This window comes from Molothrus aeneus, chromosome 4, assembly GCF_037042795.1.
Source record: "Molothrus aeneus isolate 106 chromosome 4, BPBGC_Maene_1.0, whole genome shotgun sequence".
NCBI classification, from domain to species: domain Eukaryota; kingdom Metazoa; phylum Chordata; class Aves; order Passeriformes; family Icteridae; genus Molothrus; species Molothrus aeneus.
Genome location: NC_089649.1, coordinates 18,491,522 through 18,511,750, shown reverse-complemented (window position 1 = coordinate 18,511,750; position 20,229 = coordinate 18,491,522). Strand labels below are relative to the sequence as shown.

Below are 20,229 nucleotides of genomic sequence, written 5' to 3'. Positions count from 1 at the left end.
ACTGACATAAAAGGAATTGATTGGGAAGAAGGAAATAACATACGATCTATTTCATCTAATGAGATCTTCCCTGCAGAATAAGCTGAGAACTGCATTTATGAATCATCTGTATTTGCTGCCCTACTGTTTGGGATTTGAAACCATACAGGCAACTGCTGGAGTAATTACACTAGGGAAGCAAGCAAGGCTGTTGCAAGAAAGGAAAATGCCTCAGACAGGATATCCACAGCCTTCAAGAAAACTCCTGGGGAGTCTGTGAGGCTCATCCTTTCCTCCAGAGGTTCAAATCAAAGGGACATCTCCTGCTGCTCCCCATGCCAATTTATATTCAGACTTTTTACCAGGGACACCAGATACCAGGAGTGACTCAGACTCAAGCAGAGAGTAAGCACAGAGCAACACAGAAAACACTAGATTTTTTTTTCTCAGTTTTGCCATGTGAGAACCTAACCATAGGTGTAGCTGAGTTGTAGGTGGATAGGTGGATGAACATGGGGTCACTTTCCTTTTCAACATTTATGCGATGAGTTTTGGAGTCTGGTCACAAACTCAAGGCTGCTGCTTTGATCCTCCTCTCCCTTAACAACAGGCTCACTGCAGCAGAAACATGCAGGGTGAGGATTTCTAGTTTCACTCTTGCTGACACAAATGAAGTGCAGGTTTCTCAAGCTGTGAAGTATATTAAGTTCACAGAGTTTTAACAAAGGACTACCAAACCACTGAACCTCACTGCAAGTCACACTTCTTTCAGATGTCCTTTTAATTATATTAAATGAAAGTTTTAGGCACTTTGATGCTGATGGGCAAACATCTCGATCTCTTGAAAAAGCAGCTAAAAGTACTCCCTGTAGCTATAGTAAATGTACAACATTGTATGCTCACTGCTAGCCAATTTATTCCAGCCACTTTAACAACGATACCTCGCCTGACAGGCTGTGCAGAATAGCATCAGGAGTCAAGCAATGCACAAATCATCAGAGAACTCTCAAGAGTTGTTTGACACACACTGCAGAGCTCTTTGTCATACAGCCAATTAAGTGACCAAATAAGGAACTTGAAAACCTTCATTAATTTGCCTCTTTTTTATACAAATGGAGGTTAGAGTCTTTCTTGTCAGAGGGGCAACAAGAACACAAGCAAACGCGGCATAATTCAATTTGTGCTCCCTCTCAGAGCTGCAAGTTTATTTCGTTTAGTCTTCATGGAAGCTGCAACCAATCATGCAAGCAAGAGAGAAGTAGGACAAACAGAATTAATCCACTTTAAATAGTACTGGTTAAGTCCCAGATGCACCTTTTATCTGATGAGAACTACTAGGTTAGCAAAGAAAAAAAAAAAGTCTCTTCTGCTCAGGTCTAAACTTAATGCCTTGAATCCTCTGAGGAAAACCTTTTAATTTTTGCTTAGCGCAGCAATTCAAACAGCACATGTTTCAAACAAAAAGTGTTCAGAAAACTTCCAGGAGAACCAGAAGGACAACTTTGTAACCTCCTACCACTGTCTGCTACCAGGAGCCTGCCATCCTCTGATGACACCGGCTTCATGTGTGGCTCTGATGACACCTGCACCCAGAAGCTCTTGTAATTACCAAGGGGCAGGTGGCACCTCCATCATCTTTGCCATTTGCTATCCAGACCAGCGCAGAGCTACAAAAGAGGGCAAGCTGACTTACAGGGCAGCTCAGAGGATGGCAGGAACCAAGAGCAGCGAACTCCATTAGATGAGGAAGATGATGCAAAAGCAACCCTCTGCTGCCTCCTTCCACTGTTTCCACAAAGCTGACATTCACACTAGCTGTTGTATTCACCAGCCTCTGGCTTTAAAACCGCTCATACTGAGTTTATAAAATAAACCGAAAGAATGGGAACCCTGTGAAGTTTTTGTCTTCCAAGATCCTCATCCCAAACACAGCATGCAATTTCACATTGGAAGAGGCCTCTGGTTTGGCACTGCAGGGAAATTCATTGGCCTCCTGATGCCCCAGAGCTGCAGCCCACAAATCCAAGTGAAGCAAGCAGGTGAGCTCAGACTTTGCAATCAGATGCATGAACATGATAAAGAGACTGCAAGCACAGGTGTGGTATGAGCCTTTAATAAAACCTGTGTTTCCAACTACTAAATCAGCAAAATTCTCTAACTTTTTCCCCATGTTTAAGTTTTCTGTTTTAATACAGCCTCACTTACTACATAATGTGAGTACCTAGCCTTTTTTTTTTGCCTTTTACTACCCCACCTCCATTCCTAGAGGACAGGAGAATTGCATCCATGGCATTTTATGTTGGGGAGCTGAGAAATACCGAGCACATGACACTTGCTGAGGGGCATGAAAGAAATCTGTGACACCAAATCCAGTTTCACAATCCCCAAAAGTCAAGTGATTTATGTTTTCTACAACTCCAGTGCTTCAGTTTAAGGACAACAACTTTCGGAAAATGAACAAACATCAATTCTGAAAAAACTGATGAAAATTCATACCAGCTTATATCACAGGCCAGTCATGAAACCAAGCTATGCTAATCAAATGCATCACCCATTGTGACTCATTCTCCCACATGATGACTTTTCCATCCCCTTCCCAAAATAGAGTGCAAGAACTTCAGAAAGGTGGGCATAGGAGATGTGGATGTCTGCTCTCTAGAAGGCCAATCTCTTTGCCAATGGAGCACCTTGCTGAGGCCACTCTGCCACCTTTTTATACACCTTGGTCAGCTCAGTCTCAGCTGACTATTAATTAGTATCACCAATTAAAACCCACTTAGCAGTTTCCTGCTCTCACTATGACTGAAAAATCTTACAGCAACTGTCCAGTCATTGTATTAATATGTATTCATCAAGCCACCTGCTGAGTTGGTTCTTGCTGGATTTTTGAGACTAAAAAAGATCATTTACCACATCTGAAACTAAAGAAGCAGCATTTGTAACCTCTATCTGCAGTCAATAAAATCCCTGAGCTTTTTACTCAACAAATACTGTGAAAGTGAACAAATTAAATCCATGTTTATTTTAAAGACAGCCAAAGAGATGAGGTGATAATCTGATAATGCATTCCCAGTTTTATGTTTGAATAACTTGCAAAATTTCTCCATCCACTTTGCATATTTATTTATAGTAATTTATTTTGGGCTTAAGAGGACTTTACACACCAATCACTACAGGGCCTCTGTCCTGGCTACTTTGGTTAGCCCAAAGAAAACAGTAAGACTGATTTCAGCAATTATTATCTTCTCAGGTCACCCTCCTCCTTCCAAAAAATCATCTTTCCTCAATGGCACTTCTGATATTCACAGTTCCTGGAGCTCTCCTGCATACACTTCATACTGCACCGTCCTTTGTCTAGGGAGCACAGAATTGAAGGTACACTTCCAGCCCTCTGAGCCAAATTCAGCCAGGGATGCTCTTCACAATAATGGGATCAGCATGAGGAGATCATGTCAGCAAAGTTGAACACTCTATTTCTCTGCCATCAATGCCACATGTCCCAGTGACTTTCCATGTTCCACTGACTTTATAAAGCCCAGGGGGGGTCACCACTTAAGATCTGTTGAAAAATCTCTGCTAAATTCCCTCAGTGAGCCCAGACATTTCACTTCCTGGTAAAGGGTGAGTAGCCAGTAACAGGACTATCTGCAGTCACCTAATTGCTATTACAGACAACCTCTCCCTCACTAGATTTTTTTATGACTTTAGCCACACAATTTTCCACATGGAAGCATACTGTATGAAAATATGTCGAGATACGTTACTTTACCTCCATATAGTACAAAGCAGAGTTGGAAAGATTCAATTAGGTCATCTAATTCATTCTTCAAGCCCTCTTTTACAGGACTGTCCTCTTCAATATATATAGCAGATTTGTCCATACCCATATTTAACAGTTCAAGCAATGAGCTTTCATCAGTTTTATCTACTGAAGAAGTAGATGCATGATTAATGCTTAAACATGCAAGCAACCTTTCCAAGTGAAAGGAAAGGAGTCCTTGAACTTAAGGGTAAGCTGAAGTTTTTGCAGAGTATTCAGGCCAAGCTTTCTGTAGGTTGCATTAAACTCACCAATTGCTACTGTTTGAAAAAACAAAGAAGAGCAGGAGTGTGCATTGGGTCTGTGAAGAATGCCTGTGCAGCCAGGGGAAAGGACAGCTATGGATCAGGTAGCACACAATGTCCCCAACAGGACTGTGCAGAGTCAAAGTAGTCTCACCATGTTTGCAGTGGTAGCAGTACACAAGGTAGCTAGCTTGGGAGTGAGCACTGCGCTGCAAACTTTCCTAAATTCCATCAAATGCCTGCTAGTTGCTTTCTCTGGGATCCCAGACTAGGGATAGGTATCTCCATAACTCATCTTTATCCATTAATATATATAGAAGGGAACATGTGACTTTATCTTGTGACCTTTTCCAAAGGGAAGAAAGCCTACCAGCACAAAGGGGTACCGTTTCATTTCTAACAACCTAGAAAATCCAGACCATCTAATCCCATTTGCTAAACGAAATTTGTGCTCACAAAATAAAGTCAGTACAGACTGTAGGAAGTGGAATTTTGCATGAAAATGCAGGTACAGACAGCCCCCTCCAGAAACACAGAATTCATTTATGCACGTTCCACATATGCATATAATGATCAACCACCCATAAGAACATATCAACATTCACAAGCACAAGACAGAGATTAGAAAGTAAAACATTCACATTTCTTAGAGCAGCATTAACTGTCCTACAGTGTACAAACAGGTTTATATAAAAAAAACACTTGAGAAAATGCTATAAGGCAAGGTGACAGGATTAATAAAAAAACCTGAGGTCCCACTCCTGAAAAGCCCACAAGTGTGAACTTTCCAGAATGCTGAGGCTTGACTTTGTTCACATCAAACACAACATAAGCCTGTGAAAGTCAGGCCAGACCTGGGTGAATTTTATGGGATGTTATGTTCATCACCCTATGCATTATTTGAGCACTCTCCTCCTTCCAACATCTCTCTGTGAGACACTCTGCATTTCATTACAATCCTACCTCCTCCCTCCTGCTTAGTGCTGCTACTTTGAATTGTTCTTAATTTAGAAGTGTAAAAGGGGAAGAAGGAGAACTAAGGAAATGCATATGGCAGTAGCATGAATGACATGCTGTAAGCAAAATCCAGTTGGTCTGGAGACACTTCTGTGAACAGCAGTTTTGCATTCTTTACTTGCACATCCCCATACTGTCCTGCTCATTCAGTTGGCCAGATGAAACTTGTCAGATCTCTCTTGTGTTTTTTCCCACTTTCTGGTTCAGAGATTTTGTCCCAAATTTTTGTCAGGTCTGAGAGAAATGGTGTAGGTCAGTGAGGTAAAAAATTACATTATTATCCTGTAACCTTAACCTTAGAACTTGCTGCCACAAAGGTGGTAATAATCAGATTATTCACAGAGACAAGACCCACTTCACAGTCAATCAGTCAAACAACTGGACACATATATTAAAAACACAAGAAATACCTGGACATAGGCCCTGCAAGAGCGCTCCCTTTTCTGAAGCTGAGTCCATAAAGAGAGCAGATTAAAGACGGAATAGAAAAAACAAGTTAGTGACAGAACAAGGGGAAAAAAAAAAGAAGAAAATGCCTGTGAAAACCCCCATTTCTCTCTTAAACAGCTCCTGAAAAACCAACCAAACTAAAGGAGTGAGCGTGAGTTAGTCAGCAGTGGAAAACTGGAAGGACTGGCTCCAGAAATGTGGGTTAGTTCTTTTTCAGTGAAGTGAAGCACAGACTGGCAACTTTGCAAGAGCAGCTGTTAGATGGTAGAAGACTGAAGTCTAGTAGAGATAGTCAAACCATGATGTTTTCCTTACAGCTTGGAGATCACACATGACATTTCCATGTCAAACAAGGTTGAAAAGGATGAGGCTGATGATTATTTGCATAAGAGGAGCATGGGCTCTGCAGTCAGACAGTGAAATATAACCAAGCTTCAGATGAGTAGGACCAACCCCAGGGAGCAAGACTTGGGCAGGACTGCACACTGATACAGCCTGGACCTGCACAGACCCATCCTGACAGACCTGGGGCTTGGCAGGCAGTCTGCAGCAGTGAGCTGGAATTGGTGAGATCTGCATCACTGCAATGAGAGCTCAGAAAACCAGGCTGTTCAGAGCCACTGGCTTGGCTGGGTTTGTTTTTGCTGATGTGCCTGGTTGGAAATTGCACATCAAAAGAGATTCAGGACAACTTGTGCTCTCAACACACAGCAGTGCCATCCCATTAGTGCAGCTGAGAGCCAAATTTGTCTTCGAGAGTTTTGAGGCTCTGAAATAAACAAAATACACCCAGGTATCATTCAATGCCTAATTTCAATTTCTAATTCATCAATTTGGAACAGTAGAAATCTTCCTCTGGATAAATATGGCCAGTATGAAGACTTTACAGAAACAAATGGAGTTCAAAGAAAGCCTTGCTGAAAATTACAGAGCTATCCACTCGGGGGTCTTCCCAGTCTGAAATGGAACAATTATCACCTTAATTAAGCCTGATCCAGTGGAAAGCATAAAGCTTTTAGTGACAGAAAAGTGGTTCCTGAAAGATGATGGCTTTTAAAAATTCTGATTATGCCAGTTTATTTCAATTCATTGTACATCAGCTTGTAAATAACCCACCAGTACAAAACAGCACAGGTTCTCGGATCCCCAGCACATTTCCTTTAATGATTAAAAGAATATTTAATAGCTAGTGCTTACTTTATTTCTTCTTTCTGACTAAACAGCACTAAACAAAATTCTTTGCAAATTACTTTTTTCCTATTTTTTTTTAAATACTCTTGATCAGTGAAGGGGAAAATGGAGCAGTAACTCTGCTGCCTTTTGTTTGCCCAATACTACTTCCAAGTTGAATTCATGCATTCTTAAATGAACACAGAGCAGTTGCTCTTCTAAAGAATTAAGTGGGGAATGAGAGCAAGTAAATTACTGAGCCTGTCATTTGGATCACTGAGTCGCATCGCTGTTTTGCAGGACTTCACGTGGTCCAGAATTTTAATGTGGAATGCAATTGATTTGTATGTGTTGCTTGTGCAAAGCTGATGGCAGGGGGAAGAAACCTGCAGTGGGGACCCCAGAAGTGACAGCTGAGCCGAGGAGCTCTGCCTTGCCCAGTCTTCCCCTCCCCTCAGTAACTCATTCCTGCCCCCATGATACAGCCCCACTTCATGTAACTGAACCAAATATCATAAGGTGAGATAAAAACAAAGATGAAAAATATGTGCTTGCAAAGCTGAAATAACAAAATGTTGTGTGTGGCTGGGATGCACCCAGAAGAACAAGCAGACTAAAACCATGAAACCTGTTAGTAAGTGACATTAATTGCTGGCTTTACCTAATACTGTCAGACAGCACCATCATTGCAACAAAGAACCATGGTATGATTATAACAAATAATGTTATGCTGGTGTAACAGTTAATACAATTATCACCTAGGTTGTTATAAAATGGCTAGAAGCAGCACTAATTAAAAGCATCAGGATAACCCAATTCACAGCACATGCAAAGCCCATGAGATGCAGGAGTTCAGCTCCCATGCGACTGAAATCTCAAACAACCCTGAAGCCCTTTGTATTTAAAACAGCATCAGCCTACAATAATAACTTACAAGAAAAAAGACCATGTTACATCTCTGAAAAGCATTTTTCTTCATAAAACACCTAAAAAAATTCAGGTTTAGCTGGGATCACGTATTCCTCATTTTATCTTGGGACCAAGTTCTGCTCATGCTTACATGAATGCCAGAACTGTCAGAGCCTGATATGCAGGTGAGAACAAAATTCTGTGTCTTTTTTTAACTGGGTGGCCAATATAACCATGTGCTCATAGACACCAGGGTGCAGCTGCTCTTTGTCCTGACAACCAGGCACACACAATTCATTGTGATAATCCTAGGTAAGTCTTATTCCATGTGTTTACATGAGATTCAGTGATGAAGAGGGCCTTTCACTAAGGAGCCCTTCAGCTTTAAATGCATTCTTACAGAGCCCACAGCTCATGTTTTCTCCCATAACTGGAAACTCCTGGCACCTTTAGTGCTATGTAGCAATTCCACTCACTTCTGGGAATGACAAAAGGACTAATAACTCTTCTTAAACCGCGGGCACAGAAACCACCCTGCTGCAATGCAGTTGAGGCGCTCCAGGGGCTAAGTGACAGGCTATGACTAGAAAGGCCCCGTGGCTCTCACCTTGTTTAAGCTGCGCGCGGCGCTGTCCTTCCCGCCAGGAGTCAGGTTCCGGAGCTGCACGTCCAGCAGGTTGACGAGCTGCACCATGGCGGACACGGAGTAGGCGATGTCCCCGGCGTACAGGTGGTTCCTGGTGTGCTCCGCCAGCTCCCGCGCGATGTTGGCGGCCATCTCCCCCGACCGCATCTGCGGGGCGCAAAGCAGAGGGAAAGGTTGTTCCTGGGATTTATTTAAAAAATATGGATATTGATCTAGTACCAACTGTGGTGGACAAAGACTCTCTAACAGTTAAAGTTAGAAAGTGTATGTTTGCTGCGACGCTGGGCAGCGTGCGGGATAGCTCCCAAATACACACCACAATTTACAGCTGATTACAGAGTCCTTTTATCTATACAAGTATTGAATACCCAAAATGCAAATACATATTCAGAACTTTGGTACATCCCATTCCCTGCTGTGTATGGTAATTAGTTCAAAAGCTATTAAGCATGTGTAGTTTGTTCCTTGAAATGGGTTGGTGGTCCCTTTCATGGGGAGGGGTCCCAGAAATGAGGAAGTAAATGAAGTCTTTCTTGTTCTGACCTTTCTACCTTTTCAATGCAAATATGACAAATGAACCCTTGGTAGAACTCCCATTCCCCGTCTTCAATTGGTTTCAGAACAGAGGAGGTCTACAATTGTCTTATGTTCCTAAAAGTTATTTCTCAGTTTCTATATTCTTCATTATAAACCCAGCTTTATAACCAAACACTCATTATAAACCCAGCTTTATAACCAAACACTCTGTTGACAAGCAATCAATTATTAGTTAACTACTAACTCTTAACTTCATCAAGGCCTACCCATTTATTTTAATTAACTCCAATAAAGCTTATCTCTAACTAAAATCTTAGCTCCTCTAAAATCCCTAAATTCCTTAGAGTTTATGTCTCACCTGGCTGCCGGTAACAAGTCACCGCAGTGCCTTCCAACCCCACACCATTAACCAGCTCAACTCCCAAGAAGAAGGAGAAGAGGAAGCAGAAGAAGAGGAAGAAGAGGAAGAAGAAGGAAGAAGAAGGAAGAAGGAAGAAGAAGGAAGAAGAAGGAAGAAGAAGGAAGAAGAAGGAAGAAGAAAGAAGGAATCCAGTCAACTACAGTGGCTTTAACAATTTCTTCTCACTGGGCATTCTTTTCCATGGGTTTTCCATGCTAAGGAAGGCTTTAATTAAATTGTGTCATTGGCTTACTGTGCCACTTGAAAAAAACAATGTGAGTAGCCTCTCCTATCAAGAAAAAGCAGTTTCTGATTCCAGAATTTTATGCAATGGCAAAGAGATTATTTTTGTTACAGCTTCTGCAGAGAAGAGTTCCTTGTAAAAGGAGCAAAAAACAGATGATGTAACCCAGAGAAACCAGAGCAAAAAGTTCACTATTTCCATCTTATTGATTTAATAATCAGGAGCTAATTTATCACTAGGCATCACTTGCCACACTAGCCACTGATAATGAGGCTAGTGACTCTCAGCACATGCAAAAGCATCCTAACTCTAGGGCAAAAGGCTCAAGCAGAGGTCCACTAGAAGGGAAAAGCCAGCAGGTCAGTTGGCTGAATCTTCTACTGAAAGACTTGTATCATCTTGTTGAGCCACAAAACTCACAAAAAACCTGCAGGGCAGTTCACTGTGTAATTATTTGGGAAACTCTCACTTTTTCTCTGCTTTTCCTCCTTTTCTGCTCTTTTGCTCTCCATATCTGACACCCCTTTCCTCTACCGTGCCATGGGGATTTGGGACAGGGCAGCTGGCCCCATCTCCTTTTCATGAGCAGCCCACTACAAAAATACCACTGCAGGTTGCTGGTCTTTTATTCATTATCTACCAGTCTGTGATCTGGAATGCAAAACCATGTGGAATATGCCTGGGACAAGGAGATATTATACAGGATGACATATAAATGAAGTTCCCACTTCTCTGTCAGACTCAATGCAAACTCTGCTGTGCTTTTCATATGAATTTTCAATTGTCTTATCTACCAACAGCTAGAAATCAGATATTTCTCTTGTTCCCTCACTTTCTGGTGCTTATTATAAAAGCAAGATTCTAGGGAAAGATTATAGGCTGAGCTTCTACCTCTCTGTAAATCAATTAGCTGAGTTATAAATGAATAACTTACTTCCATCAATTTGACAGCAAAAGCCAATCTGATTTAATGAAATCTAACTCAAGATGTTCATGTGCTCGTCTTCAGGGAATTAACGCATATGATGATACAGAGAAGATAAATAAAGAAGATAATGTGTTGTTCTTCCCATTAGAGCAATGATAAGATATATTCAAAAACTGAATTATTTCTTTCTTGTTACACTGAAGACTAATGCCATAGAAACCAGATCCTATTCTTACAGCTGCTTGCTCTCCTAAGCAGCTGAAGGAAGCCACACATCAGCACAGAGGCTGAATTTTGACCTCTGCTGTTGGCTCTCAGAACTTCAAAGAACGACTGCATCAAATCCCTTTACATAAAGAAATCAATTTCAGCATTTTCCTGCAGTTCATTGCTGAAGCTTAGCATGTATCATGATACATTGTTTGTGTAAGCTCTGCAGAAAACTGTGGGAATTCAAGATATTTTTTACAAATACACCACAGTAAAACCAAAAACCCCACTACCCAATATTTGATGTTCACATTTTCCCTTGGACCACACACCTATGCAAACTGGCACACTCAGAGAAAATGCAGCTCAGCTGCTACAAAGGCAAACACAAGAGTTTTCTTTCCCTGCAGGCTGCTGCTGTTCCTATCTGTCTGCAAAAGTGATTAAAAGCTGGTCACTAATTAACCCTTTTCCTTTTCTCTTGGACTCACCCTAAAAACTGTAAATTTGAGGAATTATACTGCGGCCAAATAAACACAAAAAATAGGCAGCAATGGAAGAAACACCCGAGAAAAAGGCAGGCTAAAGCTCAGAGTCTGTGAACTCCTGGGACATAGAAGTATTTACCCAAAGTTATCTTACAGACCCAGGTTTCCTGAGAACACATATGGGCCATTCTTCTGGGAAAATGCTTTTGGCTGGCAGGTATTGAAACTACATCCTAGCGCTGACGATTCCGCACCTACACATGGTCACACAGAATGTGCAGCTACAAGTCACTACAGCAGTGCTGAGACACACTCTGGCATGAGAGGGATGTCTAGAATGATGGCTGTGTGACACATTAATCCTGATTTCCCCAATTCTTTTGAGCTTTTTTCACTGAAATTGGAGTGTCTCCTATGCAGTGCTGTCAAATCCAACTTCTCTTATGAGTCCCAAATGGACTGAATATTCCAGATAAGTATCTGGTCTCTTACAACAACAGGACTGAATCCTTTCCCTTTTTTTTTTCTTGGTTAATTCTACGTAATGTTCAGCAAAGCTTACTGCTACCCAAGAGGATGCATTACTAACTTACTTCCTTCCTATAAATTACTTTCTCCACATCTTTCTCTTAATTATTGCCGCATGAAAGATGAGCTCTTTATGCTATTTCTTCCAAAACATGTAATACTCTTTAACCCAAACACTGACATAGTTACATATGAATACAGGAACAACCCCTGGAGGATCTCCATGGCTCAAACCAATATTGAGAGGCAAGTAAGAAGTAGAGAAAATGTGTAAGTATCTGACCTTTCTACTGTGTGGCTTGAGAACAATAAAGGGAATTAAAAATAATACATCTCTCCCTGATATGAGACTACTTTTTAGCATTTTCTACCCTGATTAGGAAAAAATTAAATGTAAAACCTAAATAGGATTCTGGGATAAAAGAAAACATTCTGCTCAAACCAACTTTGAAACCAAATTTTTTGTTTCTGTGTTTTTTTGGCCTATTTCTTCTTACCCTTTACTAACAGATTAAAAGCAGTCTCAGAATGCTAATTTAAAGGTGTGAAAACATGTTTCTTGCCAATAATGCCAACATACAAAACACAGTTATACCGGTCTGCCAAAAAAATTGTTCCCCTCTTCCATTTGGGAGGACAGGATTCAGGCCAGATTTACAAATGATCATTGGCACACCTGAAATCCCTCTGTTTAACACTCTGCTAACATTTTCCAAGTTTGCGCCACTATCTTGCATCTTTTTATGAGTGAAAGGACTCTGAAATAATAGTTTTTGGAGAAGACATATTCTCCTGCCTGTTTCATGTATGCCAACAAACAGAAGTGGAGAGTTTTGTCTGGAAAGATAAATAATGACTCTCTTGCAGCAGTGCTTGCTGTTTCAGCCCTACTTTTCTCAGAAGAAACTCAATTGCAGAAGAGGACAATAGAATAAAAATGAGAGAAATTGCAAGAAGATAAGTATTTAGGGAGGAAAATTCAGATGAAATAAGAAATATGCTGAGAAGTGAGCAAATTAACTAAAACACCAATAGTTATAAAGGCAAAAGTATTTTCCTGCAGACTTCTGAAGAGGTAAACTGATATAAAAAATAAAAAGATGGCATAAAAGACTGAACTAGGATTTTTAAAAACAGTAACATACAGATGGACTGGTCAGCTGGAAAGACCACGAAGCTGATGTTTTTTTCTGGAGGAACAAACATCTGACAGGTTTCCCCAGGCACCATTAGCTCCCAGCAATCAGGTAGCAAGCCTGTAAGAGGGGCTGTGGGCTAACTTCTGACACTGCAAAGCGTGGCGTCTCATGGCATTTTTCCTTCCCTAGCAGGAATTTCAATATATGTGTGTGCATTCACAGTAAAGAGTCAGAGCATATCTACCATCCTTTCTTTTTTTATTTCTGAATCACAGAATCACTTAGGTTGGAAAAAAAACCTCTACAATTACCAAGTCCAACCTAAGACCAAACACCAAAATGTCAGCTAGACCATGGCACTGAGTACCACATCCAGCCTTTCCTTAAACACCTCCAGACACAGTGACTCCACCAACTCCCTGGGCAGCCCAGTCCAGAGCCTAATCATCCTATCTATGAAGAAATGCCTCCTGATGCAAAAACCTAAACCTCCCCTGGCACAGTTTGCGTCCTCTTTTCCTTTTGCCAGCTGTCTGGGAGAAGAGACAATGCTCTCCATAGAGAACAGCAGACCTAGAGAACACTGAAAAAGTGGCTATGAAACCATGGTATTCAACCAACTTAAACTGCATTTAATGACCCTTTAATAAGCCACCCTTTGTGGCATCTGCTCCATCCAATTCGTGGTGGTGCTCTGAAAACAGACTGCCAAAAGCAACTTGGATGGAGGATTTCACTGTGCTGTCATCCGGACTGCAACTGCACCCTCAGACCTGGACACGACAATGTGGGGATGTCCTCCACAAAACCTCACTCTCCCTGTAACACACACCCAAGCAGATCTACAAGACCTCAGGAAGGTGCTACAAATCCTAAGGTTCACCTGCTCTTTGGGAGAACATGATCCAGGCCACTCAGGAGGGCATGGGTGGCATGTGCTTCAGATTTACAGATTGACGCTTTCTGCGCATTCATGAAGGGCACAAATTTTTCTGTTCTGCTACAAAAGAAGCCTCCTCTCTTCCAGAGGTTTGAAGCTGAGCATAGCAGTGCCTGTCCTCCCAGGCAGCACCCACAGCTGAAAGCTGCAGCAAGGAAGAGAAATCTCCAGGCAAGTCACACGCTACACTAAGGATGGCACTGATAAAAGCAAGAAGAAAAACAAACAGGCTGAGACTGAACGTGTGACCTCATGATCAGGATGATGCAATGTATCCAAAGCTGACCTTTTTGCTTCCTGTTGCTGCTTGACTCTAGAAATAAGCCGGGTAGCAGTGCATAATTCAATCGCACTGGCAAGTTCATTCTCCCGCTCCGAGGGCATGGTAGGCACCAACAATAAAGTTAAAGTAAATGTCAGGAGGCCAATGAATTGCTGAGGAGAACATTTGTTCTGATCTTCCATCAAGCACAATAACTCTAATGGAAGCTAGGAAACGGCTGTAAAACCTAATACCATGATGCAAGCAGGCAAACACCCAATCTACAGTCTGAGCACAGCAGGAGAAGGAGAAGTAAGTAATCTTTCTTACTTCACTACACAGATATGAAAGCAAGCACAGCATTTCCCTACCATCCTTTCTGGCTTGGCTGAAATCCCTCCAGGGGACCCATCCCATTCTTCCTGAGCAGTTTGGATCCTGCAGATGTCAGATTTTTGGGAGACAAAGCAGACTAGGAATGAAGACACGCTGAGCAGGTATGAACCCTGGCTGATATAGAAGTATTTTTACCCATTTTGTCAGCTGTGGTGCAGCTGCAGTGGGCTGAGACCAGGAGAGCTGGGGATGCAGGAGAGCTGAGCTGCAGGGTGTAACCAGCCCTGTCCTCACAGCACAGCTGGCTTACTGCTCCCTCTAGCTGTCCCCTGAGCAGAAGGAAGAGAAGCTGGTTTGACTTAAAGGCAGAAGGCTCCATTTTCATCTTCAGAGAGGTGCTGGAGCAAATCTGCAAGCTTTGGGAAGCATCCCATTCACAGCAGGGATGTTAGAAACCAGTGCTTGATTTATGGATGAATCAAGTCTCCACCTTTAAGTGCAGTGATGATTTTCAAGCCTCTTGCTTGGGCAGGGAAACCAAATGGCTATTGGTTATTTCAAATGTAATTTAAAACTGTATTTACTGTCAGGATCCTACTGAATCTTAAAGGCAGGACGTACCCATGTGCCAAAAGTTGAGCTGGTGGGGAATAAGACCGACTTTGGCTAGAATGAGAAAAATAAATAAGGAGAGCTTATGGCCTCTGGAGAAAGGACAGGTAACAAAGAAGGACTACAAGCACGTTATGAGGTTATACAGGAAGAAAATTAGCAGGGCTAAAGCTCAACTAGAACTTTGCCTGTCTGCTGCCATAAAAGACAATAAAAAAATGGATATGAGGGAAATATAGTGACAAAGAATGAGGAAATGGTTGAGGTGGTAGTTAATGCCTTCTTTTGCTCAGTCTTTAACAGCAAGACCAGGGTACCCAGGTTGTCCTCAGGGTACCCAGCACCCAGAGCTGGAAGACAGGGATGGGGAGCAGAAGTAAACCCCCACAATCCAGGAAAAAAATGGTCAGTCACCTGATAAACCATTTACACATCCACAGGTCTATGGGGCTGGATGAGATCCACCCAAGGGTACTGAGAGAACTGGCAGAAGAGCTTACTGAGCCACTTTCCATCATTTATCAGCACCCCTGGCTAACTGGGGGTACCCCAGCGGAGTGGAAGTTGAAAATGTGATGCAATATCATGGAGCAGATCATGCTGAGTGCCCTCACAGGGCATGTGCAGGATCTGGACAGGCTGGATCGATGGGCCAAGGCCAATGGTATGAGGTTCAATAAGGCCAAGTGCAGGTCCTGCGCTTGGGTCACAACAACCCCATGTAGCACAACAAGCTGGGGAAGGGTAACTGGAAAGCTGCCCAGCAGAAAACAAGAGCCAGCTGTGTGCCCAGGTGGCCAAGAAGGCCAATGGCATCCTGGCCTGTTTCAGAAACAGCGTGGCCAGCAGGAGCAGGGCAGTGATTGTCCCCCTGTAGTGGGCACTGGTGAGGCCACACCCAGAGTACTGTGTCCAGTTCTGGGCCTCTCACTACAAGTAGGACATTGAGGTGCTGGAGGAAGTCCAGAGAAGGGCAACAGAGCTGGGGAAAGGTCTGGAGCACAAAGCTTATGAGAAGCTGCTCAGGCAGCTGAGGTGAGGGTATTTAGCCTGGAGAAAAGGAGGCTCAGGGGACCTTATCCCTCTTTACAACTGCTTGAAAGGAGGTTGCAGCAAGGTGGGTGCCAGTCTCTTCTCTTGGTAAGAAATGATAGGACAAGACAAAACCACCTGAGGTTGCACCAGGGAGAGTTTATATTGGATATTAGGAAAAATTTCTTCACAGAGAGTGGTCAAGCATTGGAACAGACTGCCTAGGGAAGCAGCTGAGTCACTATTCCTGGAGGGATTTAAAAGATATGTAGACATGGCACTTAGGGACATGGATTAGTGGTGGATGTGGCAGTGCTGGGTGAATGGTTGGACCCAATAACCTTAGAGGTCTTTTCCAATATAAATGCTTCAATGATTGCAACCCCAACACATACCCCTAGGCGAGCCTTGCAAGGCTTTCCCCTCAAAAGTCACTCCTGAAAAGTCTTGATGTTTTGTAACAGCTGTCATTGAGGCTGGGTCATATATCTCAAGATCCCAATGAACTCCCACTCAGGCAAAAAACTTAGATCCAGGGTCATCTCATAGATTCCCCAAGTCCTTTCTACTGACTGGAAGAACGTTTTTAATGCTGAACATAACTAAATTTCTTCAGAAAGAAAAAAAAAAAATCTAGTCCCAGTTGTAACCTGCTGGGCATTTCTCAAAACTTGCCTTGTTCAATTTTAGCCTGCTTTGAAAGCACGTAACAAATTAAATGGGGCCCATTTGTTACGTAAATGATAGCTAGGGTTTCAAATAAAATAAGCCTAACCTTGATGGAGATTTCATCAGTGCAGGCTATTACTTCCCTCTGCTAATGGCTAACGGCCCAGTCATCTTCACCAAGCAGCAAGAAGTCTCCCAGCTGCCTGGGTGAATTATGGCTGGAGTAAGTAATATTAACCCCTCCAGGGTAAGTACATAGGTCATAAAACAAGAGCTGCACACAGCTGCTAATGCCAGCAAAGGCAGCCTGTGCTCATCAGCTCGCTGGGTGTACGGCAAGAGAGGGACAGAAGGACCATGGGCTTTGTAGTGGCTGTGCCATATCACAGCAGCCCCACATTAATTGATGTTTTCCTTTGTGGAGGGATGGGTGTAAGCACAGATGAAGCAAGATAGGGATGACCAGTGATAGCAATTTACAGATTATTAGGTCTCAGTTTAGATGGGGGGCAGAGAGGAGAATGTCCAAGAGTCTCGTCTGGGGGTGACCCCATCCCACTGACCAGTGGCTCTTTGGGAGTTCTGTGTCACTACTGTGCAGCAAGTAGTGACACAGAACTTACAAGGCCAAGACTTGCTCACTCTGGCTAAAGGAGTGAATAAATCCCCACGAATTGCCGTAATAAAGATTCAGCCCACAGACTCCGTGGCGTAAACACACATCTGGTCTCTGTTTGTAATGAAATCAGCTGAAAGCACCATTGTGCATTAATAACAAAAATGCTCAACATATTGCTACCAAATAAGCTCTGCTTGTCTTGAACTTCTATTGTCACATGTTAATGCACTTTTAACACTGATAAATGATGAAGTGCTAGAAAACATTCATCAAGGGACTTAAAAGTCAAAAGATAAGCATTACTGCAGCATTGTTTTCTATTCCACCAGTTCTTTTATAATTTGGGCAGAAGTTAAAAACAGAAAGTCAGGGGCACAAAACAAACATTTCACATTGAGCCTGCCTTTCTTTGGTAAAGATTTCTTAACTATGGGGTTTATCCTGTGCTTGCGTGACATGAAAAAATCCTTGAGGATGCATGAAAGGGCGCTTCCTTTTTCAACAACTCAGTACTTTCCATATGTCCACCCACCTCCTCCTCCCTCTTCTTGCCACGAACAAGAAATGTCATTCATTCTAGTTTAATTCCACTCTTTAGTCCTTCTTCTTTGCCTTCCCTTACCCTCTCTGCCTTAATTTCCATGAGACACTTGCTTTCTCCTTGAAATTCTTGGCTACTCTGCATGGTTCGTGCTTTATGTGTGACTGTTGATCCTTTTGGGTTCTTTGTATGAGAAAACCAGAGAGCTGAGCAAACTCACTGTGCAGACTCAGAGTGGTCAACACATGGGAAGGGTTTTACCTTTTGAGTGATGTGGTTGATCCAGGGTGAAGAGCAGTTGCTAAGATCAGGTCCTTGGGGTTCCCAGATACCGTCAGGCGCGAGACACCGGAAAGTTGCAACACCTGTAATAGGAAAGTTGCTGTGCTCAGTGTGACTCATTGCATTTTTGCCCCTAGAACCCCATGTCAAAGGCTTCTGGGTGCTTATTAGTGCTCAGGTCTTGACTAGCAGACTTCTGAGTCATTTCAGTGTCTCTAGTCTCTCCTCTCCTCCTTAAAGTACCAACTTGGTCCTTTAAGGGCCCTAAGACATAAAAGACCCACGATGTTGTGCAGGAATATTATTTCCAATTTGGCAAACAGCAGTTACAGACAGAGGACATGCAGGAGAGCTGCCAGCTACTAAGAAATCAGAAGTCGATCTCAAACACCGAGCCAGCACCTTGAGTGGACTGCCTCACCACTGGTGATTTGGGATCAGACCCTGTGCCTCATCTTCCTTGCTGCTTTATGAAGATTTTATGGCTCTGAATCATCATTACAACATTTGGGTGGAAACACGCAAAAGTTTGAATGCTACAGACGCCAAGATATAATGGCTGGGGTTTACTGTTAGCCCCCAGCTGTCAAGAGGGACTTTGGAGAAGAGTTTTGTTTGGGAAGTGCTGCCCAATCCCTGCTGGAAAAGACAGCAAAATGTCTCAGACCCTTTCAGACAAAGAGAAGTGCATCACTGCTAATGTATCACAGCTTTTAACAAGTTGCGTGAATCACTGAAATGGGAGATGGGAAAGGCTTATTGGCCATCCCCTATGCTTAAGTTGGGCTGTTATCTTTTCCTTAGTTATTTTCATCCTGTCCTTAGCTCTTGTGCTTAGGAAAGGACTCCCTGCATCTAGCCTTCGTTTTCCATCTTCTTTTCCTTTTTACAGTTTTGGTTCAGAATATCCTTTCCCCCCTCTGGGAATCACATCATACTTTTGGCATTAATTTTACCAAGCAGGGCTGGGAAAGACAGCAAAAATGTTCTTTACCTATTCTCACCCGTGATGCCTTTCCATGCTCCTCATACTTTAACATGTATTTTATCAGTCTGTCCTCACCAAATTCCAGACTGAGTCAGTACTCATATACACAGGTGTGAATGACTCTCCAGGAGAAGAGAACTTTTGGGGCTGGACACCAAGGCTAGCATGAAAAATAACTATTTTTAGAAAACTGCATTTGTTAAACCACAGCAAACTGAACCGTATGCCAAAACCCATTCTTAATGCGATTATGTTTCAAATTGAACAGAAAATTTCCAAAAGCAACATTTTTCAAGAAAACAATTGTGGGAAAAGCAGAAAAAAGGAGCAAAATCCAATAAGCAATAAACCATTTTGAAAGATTTGGCTTTGTTTCCCCGCCCCCACTTTCCCAGCTGATCATACTGGATGTTGGCTGCAGTTTAAAAAAATCACTCACACTCATTCAGGACCTTCAAAGTACAAGTTTTGTTGATTTCCTCCCCTGTCCCCTTTCTCAGCAAAACAAGCAAAGAATTAGCTACCAACACATCAGTCAGTGAGCCCAGGGGCTACAAATACAGGCAAAACCAGGTAAAGCACATCATATACAACTTCTGGAAGCAGAGGCTCTTCCAGCACATTCCCAAAGGGTTTTTAGTACTCGTTGCACAGTATTAAGTGACAAAGTGTTATGGAAAGTGAAGACAGCCTGCTGTGTTCTCCCATCCCCTGACTCACCTATGGAGCCCAAGGGACAGGGCTGCTTTGCCAGCTGGCCCTGCCGAGTCCGGGACCACATGATGTCGCGGGCTTCCATGGGGTCGCAGCTCTCTGCCCCGGATGGTGGCAGCTGGGAGGAGGCAGGTGGCAGGTGTGTGGTCATTTCATCAGGGACATCAGCCATGGGGGACGGCGTGCTGGTGCTCCTGTTCCTCCTGCCCGAGGCTGATGTGGTGGTGGTGCGGCCCGTGGTGCTGGTGGCCACGCGCGGCGTGGTGCTGGCAGCGGTGCTCCCTGGGCCCAGAGCCCCCGATGTGGATACTCCTGAAACCAAGGCAGAGCTATTAGAAAGAGGAAGGGATCCTCAAGCCTAGGTCCTGAGGATGTCCCCTCTGATGACTGCAGGGCCCTGCAGGGTGTAACTGGAGCTACGACTAAGGCAAGGCTTTCTGCACAAGCCACCTTTGAGAGAGAAGCTGGAGCAAACAGTGAGAGAAGCACACAGGGGGGTAATGATCACTGGAGCACAACTGATT

General features: G+C 43.0%; 1 protein-coding gene across 20 annotated transcripts in view; it reads right to left on the bottom strand.

Annotated features, from left to right (window-relative positions):
- ADGRL3 (adhesion G protein-coupled receptor L3) overlaps window positions 1–20,229 on the bottom strand; it is a 493,319-nt gene that overhangs the window by 84,879 nt on the left and 388,211 nt on the right. For 17 of the 20 annotated variants that reach the window (XM_066548038.1, XM_066548041.1, XM_066548022.1 and 14 more), the window contains 4 exons: window positions 19,712–20,017; window positions 17,983–18,086; window positions 8,198–8,383; window positions 5,472–5,510 (listed from right to left, as the gene is read on the bottom strand). In XM_066548038.1, the coding sequence (XP_066404135.1) occupies window positions 5,472–5,510; window positions 8,198–8,383; window positions 17,983–18,086; window positions 19,712–20,017 (635 nt within the window). The remainder of the gene's footprint in view (window positions 1–5,471; window positions 5,511–8,197; window positions 8,384–17,982; window positions 18,087–19,711; window positions 20,018–20,229) is intronic. The other 3 variants (XM_066548027.1, XM_066548034.1, XM_066548035.1) reach the window with 1 other exon arrangement.